General features: G+C 43.7%; 1 protein-coding gene across 1 annotated transcript in view; it reads left to right on the forward strand.

The window, feature by feature from the left end:
• Nucleotides 1–20,265, forward strand: part of LOC123997827 (growth hormone-releasing hormone receptor-like) — a 51,666-nt gene that overhangs the window by 1,051 nt on the left and 30,350 nt on the right. The window contains exons 2-4 of the mRNA XM_046302410.1: nucleotides 17,508–17,664; nucleotides 19,683–19,790; nucleotides 20,063–20,160. Coding sequence (XP_046158366.1) covers nucleotides 17,508–17,664; nucleotides 19,683–19,790; nucleotides 20,063–20,160 — 363 coding nt within the window. The remainder of the gene's footprint in view (nucleotides 1–17,507; nucleotides 17,665–19,682; nucleotides 19,791–20,062; nucleotides 20,161–20,265) is intronic.

The following is a 20,265-nucleotide window of genomic DNA, read 5'->3' on the forward strand; positions in this document are numbered from 1 at the left end:
AAAAAAGGCCATGGTGGCAAAGTAAATACAATATAGCAAGTAAAACACTGGAATGGTAGTTTTGCAATGGAAGAATGTGCAAAGTAGAAATAAAAATAATGGGGTGCAAAGGAGCAAAATAAATAAATAAAATACAGTTGGGAAAGAGCTAGTTGATTGGGCTAAATTATAGGTGGGCTATGTACAGGTGCAGTAATCTGTGAGCTGCTCTGACAGTTGGTGCTTAAAGCTAGTGAGGGAGATAAGTGTTTCCAGTTTCAGAGATTTTTGTAGTTCGTTCCAGTCATTGGCAGCAGATAACTGGAAGGAGAGGCGGCCAAAGAAAGAATTGGTTTTGGAGGTGACTAGAGAGATATACCTGCTGGAGCGTGTGCTACAGGTGGGAGATGCTATGGTGACCAGCGAGCTGAGATAAGGGGGACTTTACCTAGCAGGGTCTTGTAGACATGGAGCCAGTGGGTTTGGCGACGAGTATGAAGCAAGGGCCAGCCAAAGAGAAGCGTACAGGTCGCAATGGTGGGTAGTATATGGGGCTTTGGTGACAAAACGGATTGCATTGTGATAGACTGCATCCAATTTGTTGAGTAGGGTATTGGAGGCTATTTTGTAAATGACATCGCCAAAGTCGAGGATTGGTAGGATGGTCAGTTTTACAAGGGTATGTTTGGCAGCATGAGTGAAGGATGCTTTGTTGCGAAATAGGAAGCCAATTGTAGATTTAACTTTGGATTGGAGATGTTTGATATCGGTCTGGAAGGAGAGTTTACAGTCTAACCAGACACCTAAGTATTTGTAGTTGTCCACGTATTCTAAGTCCGAGCCGTCCAGAGTAGTGATGTTGGACAGGCGGATAGGTGCAGGTAGCGATCGGTTGAAGAGCATGCATTTAGTTTTACTTGTATTTAAGAGCAATTGGAGGCCACGGAAGGAGAGTTGTATGGCATTGAAGCTTGCCTGGAGGGTTGTTAACACAGTGTCCAAAGAAGAGAAGAAGGGAAATGTATGTAAACAAAGTGCATATAAATGTAACAATTCAAATCGAATACAATCTGAACAACATAATAATAGAATATTGCACCATATCAAAGAAAAATTAATAGCAATGTGCAAAACTGCAGCATCCCACTTAAAACATTAAACTAGTCCCTCTTTTCTCTCTCTTCTTTATTGCCATGTTATAACCAGTAGCACACAGCAATGCTGACCATATTTTGCCTTTATGAGAGATTTGCATTCAGAAATGCAAGTTGCCTCACTTTCGAGCGGCTGATGCGTTTTCTTCTCTCAGTAATTATTTGTCCCGTTTTTGAGAAGATCCTCTCAAAGGGAACGGATGTGGCCACTATGCAGTGTCTCCCTGTCATGACTTTAGTAAGCCGTGGGTAGACAGAGGCCTTGTTCTTCCACCAGCTCAGAGGATCTGCAGATCTTTGGAGGAGGGGCTCCTTCAAATAGGATCGGACCTCCATTATGGCATCTGCTGAGGGATTACTTCGTGCTGCATCCCCAGTTGCTCTCTCGTCAAACAGCAGATGTTTGTGGCACTACCTGGTGCCTGAGCCAGCTGACTGCTGGGGTTGTCCCTCCCTGCTGCTGAGGTTATTCTTTGAAGATCCTCATCAATCACTCTGGCATCACTGAAGGCTAACTTCTTAAATCTGTGGTCAAGTGCAGCGGTTTCAGATAGCACGTGATTATATTCCATTCTGTGGAACTTTCTGTCCATTGATGCACATAGGGTGTCCGTCGACTCTGTCACCTGTCCTGTGGTTACATTTGCTTCTCTCTGGCGGCTGGCTGTGATTCGCTGCAGACCCTTACACAGGAGTATCGTTTTTGAGGCTTGTCACATAGCTGAAAAGAGATAACAGTAACTTATTACTTCAGGTTAATGTTTTGTCTACTGATACTACATTCTGATCTACTGCTCATATACATATATAATACTGGATTAAATAATGATGAAGTAATAACTGCCTACTGTACCTCTCTCCACTGATCTCCACAGTGACCTGCTCAAAGGGTTCCAGGACACCTCCCATTCCTCTTGGGTCAGAGCATCAACAGGTGCATTGACAATGGCCAGGGTAGAGATGATGGCATCCTTTGACTCAAGAAACTGCTTCAACATATAAAATGTTGAATTCTACCTTTTAGTGCAGTCTTGTTTAGGCCTCAGCTCAGGCATCCCCATCTGGCGTTGTGTAGACTTTAGTTTTTCAGCACCTACTGTGCTCCTGTGGAAGTATTCCACAGCTGCGCTTTCACTTTGTCCACAGTGGGCTTCATCACCTTCAGAGCATCTCTTACAATCAGGTTGATTGTGTGGGCAAGACATGTATGATGTGTCCATTTGGACATTTTCATGGCTTTGGTTATGTTAGCTGCATTGTCACTAACACAACAGACCACTTTTCCATCTACTTGCCATTCTCTGGCCACTCTCAACAGTTCCTCTGCCAAGTTCTCTGAGGTGTGTCCGTCGCTGAACTCAAAGCAGTCCAGAAGACAGCTAGACATAGAAAAATCTTCAATGATATGGTTACCCTTGATGCCCAGCAGTCAGTGGTAAGTCAAACTGAGGTAGCTTTTCGGACTCTTTCCAGCACTGAAGCCTGTGTGCTCTCGTACAGTTGTGGAATAAGTTATTTTGAAAGGGTTTTCCTTCTTGGAATTGTGTACATTGATTTAGACTACTGCTATAATTTCTAAAACCTCTGTCCTCCATGATAAAAAATGGCTGGAAATCGGTGGCAATCATTTTAGCCAATGCAATATCAATTTGGCCTTGTTTTGCTACAGACATAGACTTTGGCATAAACTAGTCCATAGAAGACTGCGTTGCTGTGGGTCGCGGAGTAGGCCTACTTGACCTAGTGGATACGCTGGCTCCACCACTATCACTAGCAGACCTGCTAGTTTATCGAAGCTCGGCTACAGCTAGCTTCACAGTTGGGTGCACAGTTCGCATATGTCGGTATAGGTTGTGCGTAGAACCGGCTTTATATGAGATTTTGTTTTGGCAAATTCTACACTGTGCTCTAACATTGTCTACATTATTAAAATGCATCGAATCGCTACTTTGCTTCCCACTCAATTTCCAGCTGTTGTTTTCACAGCTGTCCTTCCCCTCTCTCCTTAGCTGCTAAGTGTGTGACTGTGAGTGAGTTGGCTCGGCCCTCCCTCACGCATCTTTGGTTCATTGGTTGACACTGCGTGTCTGTTTGCAAGGAACAACAGGTGAGGCTGTTAGTCTGAGCAGACAGTCAGAACAAATATGTGCGCTTGAGCATTTAGGTCTATATTATTTATTTATTTTTTGGTTCCTTGAATTAGTTCATTCTAGTCATTTAAATATTTTGGTTATTCATGTCTTCATTTTTTTAATAGATTCGTCTCTTCTGATATGCAAGCCGGCTCCCAACGTTCACCTCGAGCCGACTCGTTCGCGAACGACCCATCACTAGTATGCGAGGCACATACGTTCACTTCGCCTCGCCGAGTTCTGCTCGGAGTAGCATGCAGAAGCACTTACACGGATGCTAAGGACGGTATTGATCATGCATTAGGCTACAAAAGTATAAACAACGACGAGCGTTACCAATTAGGTTACGCGCTCGATGTAGTTTACACAGAATAGGATATGTATTACATGTTAATTGATAACAAAAAACGGGCACACACGTGTATGATGACGAATTACACTTCGAAACGTGTCTCTTAATTTCCCTTTTGAAACTTTAATGAAGAGGCTCCATTAAAAAACCATCTGTGAAGACTGCAAGGGGACAGCTATATACATTTTTAAGCGCAAGCACGTGTGTGTTGGCGTGCATGTGTGCATGCATCGAACGGTGTGGAGTGGTCCTTTTCTTTCATTGGTGTAATTAAATCTATGGCACGAAAGCCCCCTAATCAATGAGGTTGTGCTGCCCCTCTGTGATTGTATTCTAATAAACTCTGCTCCTCTGCAAGGCACTTATAAAGTTCCTCTGCAAGGTTAATGTTAATCAAATTGGAGTACGTGGTATTTCCGGATTAAGGATGCGATTAATTATTGTTGTTTGTGCCACAATGTCCAAAGGTAGTCACCTCATATCCACATTTTGAAGTGTAGCCAGGCTAATAAGTGAACTGTGTTTCATTTATGAAATTAAAAGTAGCCCATGTGTCCCCTTTCCACGCTAAAGACTTGTTTGTGCTGTCTTTTAGCAACCTTCTATAGCCATTGTGTGATGATGACAATGGCCATTTAGCCTAGGAGTTGGCAAGACAGCCCAATTAGATCTGAGACCAGAGGGCTAGATTTTGTATTAAATTGTTGGAATACTCTGGCCATGTATGATCATGTTGGCATGTAGCCTGAGTGCCAGTCTGTTTGTGCTCTCATGCCAACTCCTTGTCACTCAAGTCATGTTTGACTTGACAATGGCAGCAATGGAGTTGGCAAGAGCACTAACAGATCTAGGACCAGGCTAGGCATACAGTGCTCTGATTTCCCCCGGAGCCAAGGGTGATGTTGACTCTGTCAAAATGAAATGTTATTCTTTGCCCACTCACTTTTGCTGCAACACCAAATAGCCTAGCTCTGGTCCAGGTCATTAGTACACAGTTGTGGACAAATACGTACCAGCAACCTGGACCAGAGCTACAAATAACAAGTCAACTCAGTGTGTAGCCTACTGATCAATTGTGCAATGCCTTGTCAGTGTTATAGTAGGCCTATAATGGTCAGCTGGGCTGGTCATGACTGAGTCCACAAACCAGGGTCTGGTTCTGAATTAACATACATAAAGCACCCCCTGGAGATAATAAAGTAAGTGACATCTGCCCAGTTAAACCACTGGCTGGGAGTTACAATCTGTTTTGTATTCATGTCACAACTCACTGCCGAGAGTGTCTGACAGTTTTTCCGGATTTAGATGTAAAAAAACGCTACATATGTGTGTCCAGAATCATAATGGACAACCTTATTACCTAAATAAGTTTTGTGATGTGGAGATATGTCAGCTCATCATCCTCATTCCATTCCTATGACCCTTGACCATTAACTGCAGCATCACAAGAGAGATAATTCTAACGAGCCAGTTGGCTTCCATTACAAAACCCATCCCTCTCCTTTACGGCTGATGATAATGCCATGGGTCTCTCTGTGTTTCTGTTTTCTCTCTCTCATCCTCTTTCTCTCGATTTGTCTGTCTCTGTCACACACATTCTCTCTCTCCCCCTCCTCTTTCGTTCCTTCGTTCTCTCACTTTCTCTCATCCCCTCTCTCTTTCTCTCGCTAATGCAATCACAGATTTCAAAGACATCATCATCATCATTTCGTCTATCTCCCTCAAAAGACGCGGGAGTGGAAAGTGGCAATTTCCGTCTGCTGTTGATAAACAACAGCTGCTCTTTGTCAACAGAGAGCTCTCACTTGTCCATCTCTATGGTTACGTTCCAAATGGTGCCCTGTTCCCTATATACGGTAGTGCACTACATTTGACCAGAGCCTTGTATGCCCTGGTCAAACGTAGTGCACTAAACGGGGAATAGGTTGACATTTGGGGGTGCAACCTATGTCTGGAAGTCATTATGTCTGTTTTCACAAAATAAACATGAGTCTAACTTTTAATTCATGTTTAAAAAATAAATTGCTAACGAGAGCAAATTTACTTAAATTAATCGGGATGTACAGCATATTATGTGTGTGGTGGTGGTGGGGGGGTTTGTGTGTATTTGTTTTAGAGAGAAAGAGTGTATGTTTTAAAATGTGTGTGTACCTGTATGTAAGTATGTGTATCTGTCTCATTACCTTAGCAACTGGACAAAAGCTGTATAGAAGAGAAACCAAAGTGAAGCTGATCTGATGGACCCTGGATCGTCGGCACTTAATGGGTTTACCTCTATTTCAAAGGCCATTTCACAGCCTGCTGAGAACCAAGCGTTCTGGTCTGGCCTTATAGGCAGGTTGTGCTTTGGTGCTCTCAAAAGGCATTGGTTATTCTTCCTTCCTTTCTCTCGCTTGCTTGCTCGTTTTCTCTTACTTTCTCTCTCACTCTTTTACGCTCGCTCGCTCACTCACACACACACACACACAATCATTTCTTCCTAATTCTTTGTTCTTTGGCATTGAAAAGTGCAATTAAAAAGAACAATCTCTCTATCTTACCCTCTTTTGATCTCCCCCTCCAATTGTATCTATATATATTCCCCACCCTGATCTTTCCTATGTCTATCTTTCTCTTGAGCTACTTCCCGCTCAGTTGAGTGCTGCCCATATTAGATTGAATAAGCTTTTGAAAACCCACTTTTACCTCATTGGAAGAGCAGTCTGTATGTAAACCGTACTGTACTGTTGCACAACCATATGAAGCAGCCTAGTAAGGAAGGAACATATTGTATTTGAAGAGTGTGTCTGTGTGAATTTGTCCGCGTGTGTTGCCCAAGCCTAATTATCTCTAAGCTAAAATCCACTCTCTCATGATGTACTGTGCATTCTCTCCCACTTTCATGTTCATCCATCTTCCTTTTCCACCCAAAAGGAGATAATAATTGTGTAGCAAATTGCTTAATGAGATACCTTATTAGTCTATTAGCGATGCATTAGGAACAAAAGAAGGCATTAACCAGGCTCTTTACCCCTCATCCTCGGAAACAGTTCAGTATTTTGAGGCAGAGAGGCACTGCAAACAAAAGCTCCAGCAAACTGGATCAAGTATAAAAGAAACTGCAAAAAAGTGTTGTTACCGGCGACGGAAATCGAAGTTGGAAGCTGAGCATTGAGCTCGTTTGTGATGTCTGACTTATTTTATCCAATGGTAGCCCTTCGCTCTCCACCTCAGAATTTTTGGTCATATTTGGCCATGTACCGACCTACATAGGGAGCTGTTATGTCACCCTTTAAACACCCCGTGTAGAGTATGACATAAGCTTATAGAGGATTTGTGAAGGATCTTTAAAGTGCTTGTGAACTGTTTATGTATGCTATATGAAGCCTTAATAAGTTGTGGTTCCTGTTCCATTGGGTGGACTAATTTGAGAAGTGGAGAATTGACTGTGAATAATAATTTTTCCCCATTCTGTCCCCCATCACCGACAAAATGTGACATTTTCAGTGACAAGACTGACATTTAGAACCTACGGTGACAAATTAATCTATTGGTGATAGTAGATCAGTTGACATTCACTCAGGCTCCACCATGTCCACAGTGGTTTGCTTCTGTTTGTCTGTGCACGCTCGTACACATCCACATCCTGTGTTTTTGAGAGGGATGGAGTGTGTGTGTGTGTAGAGAGAGAGCTGTGTGTCTGTGTCTGTTTGCATCTGTTGACATTGTTTGCGATGCCGAATTAAAACGCTGTGAAGCCAAGCTCCCAGATGCCCTGAGCCTGAACTGTCGTAATTCACGCTCGCGGAACAACACCAACAACACCAATTGCTGCGTTTTGATCTGAATCTCCAGACAGATAATATCCCTAATTGTCTCCATTTAATTCACAAACCCTGCTGAATGATTGTGGTTCCACATCCCAAATAGCACCTCATTCCCTATATCGTGCACTACTGTTCAACCGGTCAAAAGAGGTGCACTATGTAGGGAATAGGATACCATTTGGGATGCAACCTTTGACTTATCTGCACTTTTCTACTCCGGGGAGATGAAGTCGTCGTTGTGCCTCAGTTTATCCAAAGAATTAAAGTCCTTTATCAGAATCAACTATCAACTAAAAATCAACCATTTTTTCTTCTCTCCCCTCAGCAACCGAACGAGAAGAAAATAACATCTGGTGTGTACACATATGGAGAATTCGACACTTGTGTTGTTGACACACACATGCGGTCGATTTGTTGTTGTAATGAAGCCAATGAGCCAATAAGGAAGGCCGCAAAAGGAGGAGGCGCTTTACAATGCAAATTCAAATGCCAAACTAAAGTACTGTGGTGGCCTCATACGAACCCTCCTGATCTCACAAACTTACATTCTGTTTAGCTTACCTTCTGTTTCGCTAGTGAAACAGATTGTAAGCTTGTGAAAACAGGATGGTTCTTGCAAGGCTAGCGATGTGGTTAACTTAGCTTAGATCTCTTCGCATATTCCAGTTAATCATATACGTGATCTTAGCATAACCGACATTGCCTTCATATTTCACAAACGTAGGAAGGAGATGATTTGTACAACAAGCTCAAAGGTCAAACTAGTGATGTGATTAGCATTAGCTCTCTCATCGTATTCCAACATGGCCGACTGTATGACCTGCGTATCTTACAGACATTAACATAAACCCTGAGCTTATTTCCGTTAAAATGACTATGCCACTAGCTATATCAGAGTGAACACATTTCTGCCTCTCTTTTGCTATGGCTTCGCCTCTCTTCTCTCGCTCAGAGCATTTTAATTACCTAGACATTAACCCTACCTAACACTGATCCAGGCTCACACAGTGTGACTCTACTCAGTTCCATGTGGACCCTTAGCCCCTACACTCTAGATCTCAGAGGATTGGATAGATGGAAGCAAAATGGCAACCAATCAGTAGCAATTACCGTAAAGCTTATATATAGCGAATCCTCTTAGATCGACGGTGAAGAGGCTAGCGTTCGATATTGAATTCAGTGTTTGAGTGTAGTGGTGAGAAGGTGCGTGTGTTGGTAAAAGTGACGAGACATCGTCCTCGGCTCGTCCCAAATGTCACCCTATTCCCTTTATAGTGTACAGCTTTTGGTCAAAGGTAGTGCACTATATAGGGAATATGGCGCCATTGGGACGCTGCCACTTTGTGTTGTCAGCAGATGTGAGACCGAGTACGGTGAGTGTTTTTAAAACACAATTTTGCAGAGAGGTGGCAAGATTCAGATCAGGCCCCGCGCTAAGGTGAGCCCCTCCATACTAATGCTGCAGTAATCAAGAACCATTATGCCTCTTCAGCACTCCTCTATCTAGCCTTATTTGCTCATTACCGAAGAGACACACATCTCTCACTACATGAGCTGAACCTAACCCAAATAGTTTCCACATCAATATGACAGTTCCCATTAAGGTTGGGATTTGCGCCAGCATTGAAAACAATTGATATGGATGAACATAATTTTGATCACATCAAACATGCACCCATATACAATGGTCGCACCTCAAATGGGACCGTATTCCATATATAGTGCACTATTGTTGACCAGGGCCCATAGTTCACTATGTATGGGGTGCCATTTGGGACATTCTATGAACCACAGTTGTGCTTGATTTAAGCCCTTGAATTATTTTGGCTCCTAGGCCGTATAGGTATAATCATTTTGTGATTATCATATCGATTTAAAGTGCTGTAGAGGTGCCATTTGAGGAAATGGACACACATCGTTGTGTGAAGTCCAGATGTTGCCTGTTTTCCCTCGGAAGGATTTGTCTTTCTTTTATTTCATAGCGCTTGTTAATGATAATGCTAATGATACTAAGTCGCGTCTTCTGATTGGAAGAGACTGACAATATTCGTGGATGAGGAAAACCAGGTTCTCAGGGGGAGGCGGAGTGGGGTTGGTGGACCAATGGGAATCATTTGGGGGCTTTCTTTTCTTATCATTCTATGCATCACAAGGAGAGTGGCACTGAATCAAGGGTGACTGTGTTCAGAATAGTCATTAACGTGAGAAAATGATTGCTTGGCCCTACTAACAACTTCCTTTCTGGCATGGTCTGTTGTGCTCTTTTCCTTCTTTGATTAAAAGTGAAGTATATGTATGTCCATCCACACAAGCACAACATGTTAGACTAACAAATCCACAAACATACTCTAACATAATAAAAATGGAAGTGAATTGAAAATGGAAGAGAATGCATATACTGTATGTACAGTGCCTTCGGAAAGTATTCAGACCCCTTCCCTTTTTCCACATTTTGTTACGTTACGACTTTATTCTAAAATGGATTAAATAAAAAATGTTCCTCAGCAATCTACATACAATACCCCATAATGACAAAGCGAAAACAGTATAAGGTTCCACAGTTGACAGTGCATGTCAGAGCAAAAACCAAGCCTTGAGGTTGAAGAAATTGTGTGTTGAACTCCGAGACACAGATCTGGGGAAGGGTACAAAAAAATGTCTGCAGCATTGAAAGTTGCCAAGAACACAGTGGCCTCCATCATTCTTAAATGGAAGAAGTTTGGAACCACCAAGACTCTTCCTAGAGCTGGCTGCCCGGCCAAACTGAGCAATCGGGGGTGAAGACTCTTGGTCAGGGAGGTGGTCACTCTGACAGAGCTCCAGAGCTCTGTGGAGATGGAAGAAACGTCCAAGCTTGTAGCGTCATACCCAAGAACACTTGATGCTGTAATCGCTGCCAACAGTGCTTTAATACTTATGGAAATGTGATATTTCATTATTTAAATGAAAAACATTTTTTTAACAAACATTAAAATAAATAAAAAACATTTTTAGCTCCGTCGTTATGGGGTATTGTGTGTAGATTATTCAAAAATGTCATCCATTTTAGAATAAGCCTGTAACGTAACAAAATGTAGAAGTCAAGGGGTCTGAATACTTTGTTAAGGCACTGTATGTGTTTCACCTCTTGTCTTCCGTACCGCGTGCGCTCACACACACACACACACACACACACACACACACACACACACACACACACACACACACACACACACACACACACACACACACACACACACACACACACACACACACACACACACACACACACACACACTCTTCCCTTTACCTCCTCAGTCTTGTAAAGAGCATGTTTTATCTTGTACTGCCCACATGGAAGATAATAGTTCTAATAATCTTCCTGGTCCACATCTCTGATCATCCAGGTACAACTGTATGTGGCATTACTAGGGTTGCAAGACTCCAGGAACTTTCAATAAATTCAGGAAGGAAGAAGCAGGGAATCTGGAATCCTCCGACTAGGATTTCTAGAAAACCTAGGGAATTTAATCGAAAGTTCCCAAAATGTTGCAACCCTAGTCATTAACACATAATCATCCCTGCAAGTGTAATCAAGCCTCAGAAACCGCAATCAAATTGAATTTAAGTTTATCCTTCTCCCCCAATCTCCATTATGGGAACCAGACCACCTTATCTGTGTCGTTAGACTACACTAGACTGAAGGAAAGGCCACTGATGTCAAATACTGATCTAATTATCCTACTTCTATCTGACACAGGAGTGTAGGTATAGGGACAGTCTGTTGCAGATAGACTCATAGATTGACGGATAGACAGACTATAGCAGACATCCATAATCAGCATCTAATTGTAAGGTACAGGCACTTGGTAGTTCAGAGCAGTCGAGCTCAAAGTTCTTGGACTCTGAAGTTTTTGCCTGTGTACATATTGAATTGTGGCAAGACAATGACCTACGCCCTGACTGAAACGAATGGGGCATTTAGAGCAAACTGAATGAATGAATTTGACTCGCCGCTCTCCCTTCCCTTCCCCTCCCCTCATCTTTCTCTCTCTTCAAAACATTTCCACTTAACACCACCATGGATTTGGATTTGTTTTGCCCAAAGCAAGAGGTATTTGAATAGGAATATGTTGCCAGGTACCAGATAATGTATGGCCGAAGTGAGTCACTGTTCATTTTCCCCTGTCTGTGAGCGTCCCAAATGACAACCAAGCACCCTATGTAACAGTAGTGCCACTACTTTTGACCAGGCTCCGGTAAAAAAAAAAAAATAGTGCACTACATAGGGAATAGGGTTCCATTTGGGACATAACCTCTGTCAATAGCTAGGTTTCCATCCAATTGTTGACAGATTTTCATACGATTATTCTAAAATCCTAAAAAAAAACCAGCATGGTCTCATAGACTAGACGTAATAATAGTACATGTAAATCTGGGACACTCAAATTGGTATGATATGTTACGTTTGGTATGTTTACATAAGACAGATGGTTTCTTAAGACAAAACAAAAGTAGGGTGATTGGTCAGGTTTGCGTGTTCGAATTCCATCAGGGACAACTTTAGCACTTTTGCAAATTAGCAACTACTTATTACTTTGTCGCTACTTTGCATGCTAGCTAACCTTAACCCTAACCTTAACCCCTTAGCCTAGCTAACATTAGCCACCTATTTAATGTTACCATTAGCCACCCAGCTAGCGTTAGGAACACCAAATTGGAATTCGTAACATATCATATGTTTGCAAATTCATAACAATTTGTCTGAATTGCAATTTGTAAGATATCATACTAAATTAATAATGGACATCAACAAATGAATTACTTACCATACTAACTTGCGTGGTCCGCATTAACATTTACTATGTTTGGCCTTCCCCTGAGTCCAGGTTGAAAAACAGCACATTTTCCCAGGGGAGATGCGTTTCTATCCAATTGACATGTTGCTGATAAAAAGCTGTGCGTGATTGTGTAGTGCACATAAAAATGCAACATTAAAAATAAATGGGTTTCCATCACATTTTGAACTCTACTGATCATTTTGTCACAAAAAAATGGCATTATTTAGCGAATGTGTCCACTCTGGTCTTTGCACTCTTTAGCCAACAGCTGGCAGATACAATGCGGGTAGGTTACCTGGGCCTTTATGATGAGATTCCTATTTTTTGTCAAGCAAGTAGCCAAGCATCGATCATCATGTGACTAGAGTAAGACTAGATATTTATGGAAAGCAGCTCACTGGTGCACATTCACCACAGTGTGAAATTCATCATAACTTATTTATTCTGTAGCCTAATAAACGTCATCCTTTCCGAAGTCGTAGTGGGAGGACCACGCAACATATCATCGCGTGATTCCAAATTTACTTCGATATGATGGTTATTATATAAATATTTGATCATAAAGGTGTTTCCAACGCTATTTCTCGCATAATGAATTTTGCGGACACAAAAGGATCCCACCTTGTCTAGCGTATTTTGTTTTGCCAACATTTGGAAAGTTTACAGACAAATTTGCAGTTTCCATCTGGCCCATTGTGACATTTTTTTATCCAACTTACTTTACTCGCATTAAAAGGATGGAAACCTGGTTAATGTTAAGTAGATTTCTGTGCTTTTTATCACATATGAGAGCCACCTTTTCGGCCACTGGTCCAGGCGCCATTCACACGTGTTGGGAGGCAACCGGCCCGCCGGCCAGTTTAGAGGCCACCCGGACTCCAGCGCCCCAGGAGTTTCTCCAGTCAGTGCCCTCGCCAGCCTTCGGACCACCAGGACTACTGTATGTCCAGCCAACAATGCAGCACCCATTAGCTACAGCCAGCTACACAGCTCCCAGCTCGCCAGTCAGCCCAGCGGCCTCCAGAGGTGGAGCCAGTGCTGCCCCCAATACCAATACTTCAGCTGGCATCTATTCAAATGCCAAGGCCTGCATCGGAACCAACCTGACATCCATGGCTCCAGTTGCCAGTCCTTGAATCAGCCGAGCAGTCGGCAGCGCTGCACCAAATCATGCTGTCCAACACACTTCAGCCAGCTAACCTGATACCAGTGGTGCTGCCAGACCAGCGACTGCCAGTGCTCAAGTCTGACCCGCGACTGCCACAGAGGGCTGATATGTCCCAGCAGCAGGCAGAGCTCCACTCCGCACCCCAGCCGGTGCCACCACAAGTGGTCCCGATGTCCACTACCATCCTGGAGGGCCAGTTCAGCCCAGGCTGGGCCCATTGTCAGACCCACCGTCTGACCTGGTTCCAGTCCCGGTCCAGAAATCCACTCCCGTCGACAGGCCATCTCCATTGGCCGACCCAGCACCAACCTTATATCTGAAGCCTGTTCCTGTCCTTGGCCCATCAGCTTACCCAGCATCAGTCCTAGGTTCATCACCTTCACAGACCCGTGAGGACATATCACTGCTAGACCCACAACCAGCACAGGGTCTGGTGTCCAGCCCTGTCCCTGCCACACTGCCTGATCCAGCCCTGGATCCACAGGCCAGACCAGATCTGGGCCTGCCTCCAGTTACAGACCTGGATGAACAACCAGCCCCCATGGGAGAGCCACCATCTGACCAGCTCTCTTTCCCTGTTCATTCCAAGGATGCCTGGCCCGCCTCCGTGGGATGGCCTCCTCCCCAACCTGGACGTCTCCCGCAGCACGGGCATGGACCGCCCTGACCCCTGCTGGACAGCCCAGCCCAGCCTCGCAGATACTGTGAGCACCGAGCCCCTTACTGCCCACTCCATCCATGCCACTGAAGGGGTGGCGACATGGGGCGGCGGGACTTCCATCTCCGCCAGTGCCCTACAGCCATTGACTTTCACAGGGCGGCAACTGGGGACACACAGCCATGCATGCACGGGAGGGTTTTAATGAAAAACAGCAAACAGACACAACAGGACTGGAAGCTGTCTATTTACCACCACAAACTGATGCTAGCACTAAGACCACACTCAACGAGCTATAAACAAACAAGAAAATGCTCATCCAGAAGCCTCCTAGTGTCCTGGGATTTTAATGCAGGAAAAATGAAATCCATTTCACCTAATTTCTACCAGCATGTCACCTGTGCAACCAGAGGAAAAATAACTTGAGATCACATTTACTCCACTCTCGCCCTCTGACCATAAATCTATCCTCCTGGTTACTGATTAGAAGCAACAACTCAAACAGGAAGTGCCAGTGACATGTTCAAGATGGAAGTGGTCCGATGAAGCAGATGCTAAGCTACAGGACTGTTTCTCTAGCCAGAGTTTACCACATCAGTCACCGTCTTCATTAATAAGTGCATTGATGACGTCGTCCCCACATTAATGGTATGTACATATCCCAACCAGAAGCCATTGTATTACAGTCAACATCCGCACTGAGCTAGAAGCTAGAGCTGCCGCTTTCAAGGAGTGGGACACTAATCCACTTACAAGAAATCCCGCTATGCCCTCTGAATCATCAAACAGGCAAAGTGTCAATACAGAACAAATATCAAAATCTACTACACAGGCTCTGACTCTCGTTGGATTTGGCAGGGCTTGCAAACTATCATGGATTACAAAGGTAAACCCAGCCGAGAGCTACCCAGTGACGCAAGCCTACCAGACAAGCTAAATGCCTTCTATGCTCGCTACGAGGCAAGCAACACTGAACCATGTCTGAGAGCACCAGCTGTTCCGGACGACTGTGTAATCACGCTCTCCATAGCCAATGTGAGTAAGACCTTTTTAAGCAAGTTAATGTTCACAAGGCTGCAGGGCCAGACAGATTACCAGGACGCATACTCAGAGCAGGCGCTGACTAGTTGGCAAGGACTTCACTGTCATTTTCAACCTCTCCCAGGCCCAGTCTGTAATACCTACATGTTTCAAGCAGACCACCATAGTCCCTGTGCCAAGGACGCCAAGGTAATCTGTCTAAATGACTACCGCCCATAGCACTCACATCTGTATCCATGAAATGCTTTGAAAGGCTGGTCATGGCTCACATCAACACCATCATCCCAGAAATCCTGGACCCACTACAATTTGCATATGGCACAAACTGATCCACAGATGATGCAATCTCTATTGCACTCCACACTGACCTATCACACCTGGACAAAAGGAATACCTACATGAGAATGCTGTTCATTGACTACAGCTCAGCATTCAAAACCATAGTCTCCTCCAAGCCCATCACTAAGCTAAGGACCCTGGGACCGAACGCCTCCCTTTGCACCTGGATCCTGGCTTCTTGATGGGCTGTCCCCAGTTGGTGAGGGTAGTCCAAACACAACTGCCATGCTGACCCTCAACACGGAGGCCCCTCAAGGGTGCGTGCCTATTCCCCCCCTGTACTCCCTGTTCACCCACGACTGCGTGGCCGTGCACACCTCCAACACCATCATCAAGTTTGCTGGTGACACGACAGTGGTAGTAGACCTGATCACCAATGATGACGAGACAGGCTATCGGGAGGAGGTCAGATACCTGGCAGTGTGGTGCCGGGACAACAACCTCTCCCTCAACGTTGGCAAGACAAATGAGCTGATCGTGGACTACAGGAAACGGATGCACACACACGGGACTCTACCCACAAATACTTACACTCCAAATCATACACACACAGTCACTCACACAACACGTATACACAGGCACACACTTCCATACATTACATACGCTGCTGCTAGTGTCTATTATCTATCCTGTCTATCGTCTATCGTACCTCTGCGCATCGGCTCGTATATAGCCACGCTACTGTATCATTGCTCATTGTGTATTTATTTAGTCCTCGTGTTATTTTTTTATTGTAATCTGCTAGTCTACACCTGTTGTTTATTAAGCATGTTACAATAACAATTTTATTTGACATTGTTTCACATTTAATAAAAGACTCAAACAGAAACAGGGATTAGGCTATACAATACGCTTGGGTGGTATCCAGATTCTCATACCATCCTTCTCTCATCCCGGGATTTACAATATTACCGGCATTGCACACAAGGGGCGCTAAAAGTGCAAGAAAGCCCATTGGGCCCCTTATTACCAGAATGCTAAATAAATTAGCACAAACTAATCGCGAAATCACATAGACGCTGTTAGCTAAATGCTGACGAGCAAAAAAACGAAAAGACAGTTAAATCCAGAGCTCTTTGACTTCTGGCAGAAAGCCATTATAAGATATCTGAGGGTAAACATTTAGTAGTTAATTGCATACAAGTGTATCTTCATCACCTCATGTGCAGCTGCACAACAGAGACTCACTGATAGATATTGAAGGCTATGGACTCGCCAGCTCCTGCTTTCTCCCGTTGTGCTATTTACAAACAAACGTGTGACTGTCTCCACTGTCCTGGGGAACTACGGTAAGTTTCATAATGTAAAATAATGTGACATATGACTTGAATAACGCAATCCACTTTTTTTCCTAATGTATTGCACAGGTTGACTGCAGGTATTCAAATGTATTGAAAAACTTCAAAGAAATGATGGCATTTAAAAACCATCCTGTTGCTTCTCCGAAATACCCCTGTATACGGTATTTATACATTTTCGCTGGCAAATAGGCCTACAAGGAAACTCAACGTATCTCGACTAAGTTGATTGCGCGTGGTGGTATGTGCGCTGCGTAGTACTGTACCTTCCACAAATTCCTTTGCTAGACAACAAGACAGGTAAGCTGGTTTCACAGAGTTACAAATGTACTATTTACATGTTGGGGCGGCTGTAGAAAACCCTACTCCCTCAGCCTGTCTTGGAGACAGAAACTTTGTGACCCCAGGTTGCGTCAAGTAGATTACCATCCCCCAGATCCTGACTCTTGTCTTTCAGTAGAGGGCAGTTCATACCTCTGTTGCTAGGCATGTTGCTAGGGGGCCTGATGGAACTCTCGCCTGACTATAGTCACGTAGCACCCATTTAGCCAATCAGACCTAGCCTGGGTAGGTGGGTTGCTGGAGGGAGACTTGAGTGTTCTTCCATACACTTATGGTGAGAATTATTCATTTTTTTCTCCATGGTTTACATCTTTGTTCCAATACTAGTCCCCCCCCCCCTCTCTCTCTTTCACTGTTTCTCTCTTGCTCTCTGTTTGTCTGCCTGTCTCTGACCCCCCCTGACCCCTTTCTCGCCCAGGTTCTGTCGAGTCTGCACCCAGACTGCGAGTACATCTTTCAGCTGGAGAGGGAGGAGCGGCGTTGTCTTCGATACATTGCAGAGCAGAACCACAGTACAGTTGAAAACAGTACAGTACTTTTCAACTTCGATGCATTGCAGAACCACAGTATGCTAGGTATCCGTGACCTTATCCTCCTAGAATCACCCATTACGCTTTCTCACTCCAGTTTACGGCTCCTAGATTAGATCTCGAGTATAGATTGTCATAATATGATATATGTTCACATCTAAACGTGAGAGTCCGCTATTTAATAAATGGTTTGCAGAGAATCATTTGCGGAAAGAACAGATTAAGAGGGGAAAACTATCGTAGTGGAAAAGTAATACATGCATTATGATTTATCAAAAGAGAGGACATAAGATACAGTTGTAGTCGGAAGTTTACATACACTCAGGTTGGAGTCATTAAAACTCGTTTTTCTACCACTCCATGCATTTCTTCAAACAAACTATAGTTTTGGCAAGTCGGTTAGGACATCTACTTTGTGCATGACACAAGTCATTTTTCCAACAATTGGTTACAGACAGATTGTTTCACTTATAATTCACTATATCACAATTCCAGTGGGTCAGAAGTTTATATACACTATATACACTGACTGTGCCTTTAAACAGCTTGGAAAATTCCAGAAAATTTTGTCATGGCTTTAGAAGCTTCTGATAGACTATTGACATAATTTGAGTCAATTGGAGGTGTACCTGTGGATGTATTTCAAGGCCTACCTTCAGACTCAGTGCCTCTTTGCTTGACATCATGGGAAAACTAAAATAAATCAGCCAAGACCTCAGAAAAACAATTGTAGACCTCCACAAGTCTGGTTCATCCTTGGGAGCAATTTCCAAATGCCTGAAGGTAACACGTTCACCTGTACAAAGCCGAAGAACACCATACCAACAGTGAAGCACAGAGGTAGCAGCATCATGTTGTGGGGGTGCTTTGCTGCAGGAGGGACTGGTGCACTTCACAAAATAGATGGTATCTTGAGGCCAGAAAATTATGTGGATATATTGAAGCCACATCTCAAGACATCAGTCAGGAAGTTAAAGCTTGGTCGCAAATGGGTCTTCCAAATGGACAATGACCCAAAGCATACTTACAAAGTTGTGGCAAAATGGCTTAAGGACAACAAAGTCAAGGTATTGGAGTGGCCATCACAAAGCCCTGACCTCAAACCTATAGAACATTTGTTGGGATGAACTGAAAAAGCGTGTCTGAGCAAGGAAGCCTACAAACCTGACTCAGTTACACCAGCGCTGTTAGGAGGAATGGGCCAAAATTCACCCGACTTATTGTGGGAAGCTTGTGAAAGGTTAGCCGAAATGTTTGACCCAAGTTAAACAATTTAAAGGCAATGCTACCAAATACTAATTGAGTGTATATAAACTTCTGACCCACTTGGAATGTGATAAAGAATTAAAATCTGAAATAAATCATTCTCTGTACTATTATTCTGACATTTCACATTCTTAAAATAAGGTGGTGATCCTAACTGACCTAAAACAGGGATTTTTTACTAGAATTAAATGTTAGGAATTGTGAAAAACTGAGTTTAAATGCATTTGGCTAAGGTGTATGTAAACTTCCGACTTCTTCAACTGTATGTATGTATGTAATTTATAGCAAGATTCAATTCTTGGTATTGTGTTTAGGTTTCGATTAAGTACACTGAAAAAAATCCTGTTGTTTTTACGGTAACTTACTGGCAGCCAGTACAAAGATACAGTATGTCACCGTAAATTCCTGAAGAAACTTTGGTTTTACATTACGTCGCTGTCGCAGGATGTTGGGGGCACCTTAATTGAGGAGGATGGGCTCGTGGGAATGGCTGGAGCGGAATAAGTGGAATTGTATCAAATACATTGAACACATGGTTTCCATGTGTGTTGATGCCATCCTCCACTCAGCAGCCACCACTGATCACTGTACATTTACAGTAATGTACTGCTAAACCAAAGTTGCTTTGGAATTCATGGTAACATACTGTACCTTTTCTTACAGAAATGTACAGGTAACTGAGTAGACCATACATCACCTTTATCTCCGTCTCTCTCATCTGTGTCTCTTTCGCACTCTATCCTTCCCTCTCTGGCTCTGTCTCTCTCCCTCTCTTATTCTCACTCTCTCTCCTGAAGGTTGTCTAGCGTTCTGGGACTCTGTGGTGTGTTGGCCAAATGCTGCGGTTGGGGAGACATTCCACATGGCCTGCCCTGCTGTCTTCTCTCTTTTTGGGAATAACACAGGTGCAGTTGACATTTGTCACAGTAAAGGGCAGGGGGGAACGTGTGTGTGGGTGGAGATACCACGATGTACTGTATAAAGTATACATATAATATACAATGACATACAGGTACTATGTTATGCTTTACTCTTTTACAGTAATTCTCTCTGTCCGTTTTCCACTGGCTTTCAATCCCTGTCAGTCGCAGTGACTGACAGCCCGTAGTCCAGCCCCTCATAGTGCTTCTGTTTCTCATCATAGGTGACTCCTAACCTTTGACCTCTACCTCAGCAGGGTTAGTCAGCCGAAACTGCACTAGCAACGGATGGTCTCAACCCTTCCCCCCGTACCACATAGCCTGTAGTGTGGATGACAACATTCACATTCCAGAGGTGAGAGAGAGAAGGGTCATGTGATAAGGTCAGGGGGTCATTATGAGCATCTGCAGTATACTGTTTTTACTAACAATAGCTTTACAGCTGTGGTCTGTCAATGCA

Source organism: Oncorhynchus gorbuscha, linkage group LG15 (assembly GCF_021184085.1).
Source record: "Oncorhynchus gorbuscha isolate QuinsamMale2020 ecotype Even-year linkage group LG15, OgorEven_v1.0, whole genome shotgun sequence".
In the NCBI taxonomy this organism is placed as follows: domain Eukaryota; kingdom Metazoa; phylum Chordata; class Actinopteri; order Salmoniformes; family Salmonidae; genus Oncorhynchus; species Oncorhynchus gorbuscha.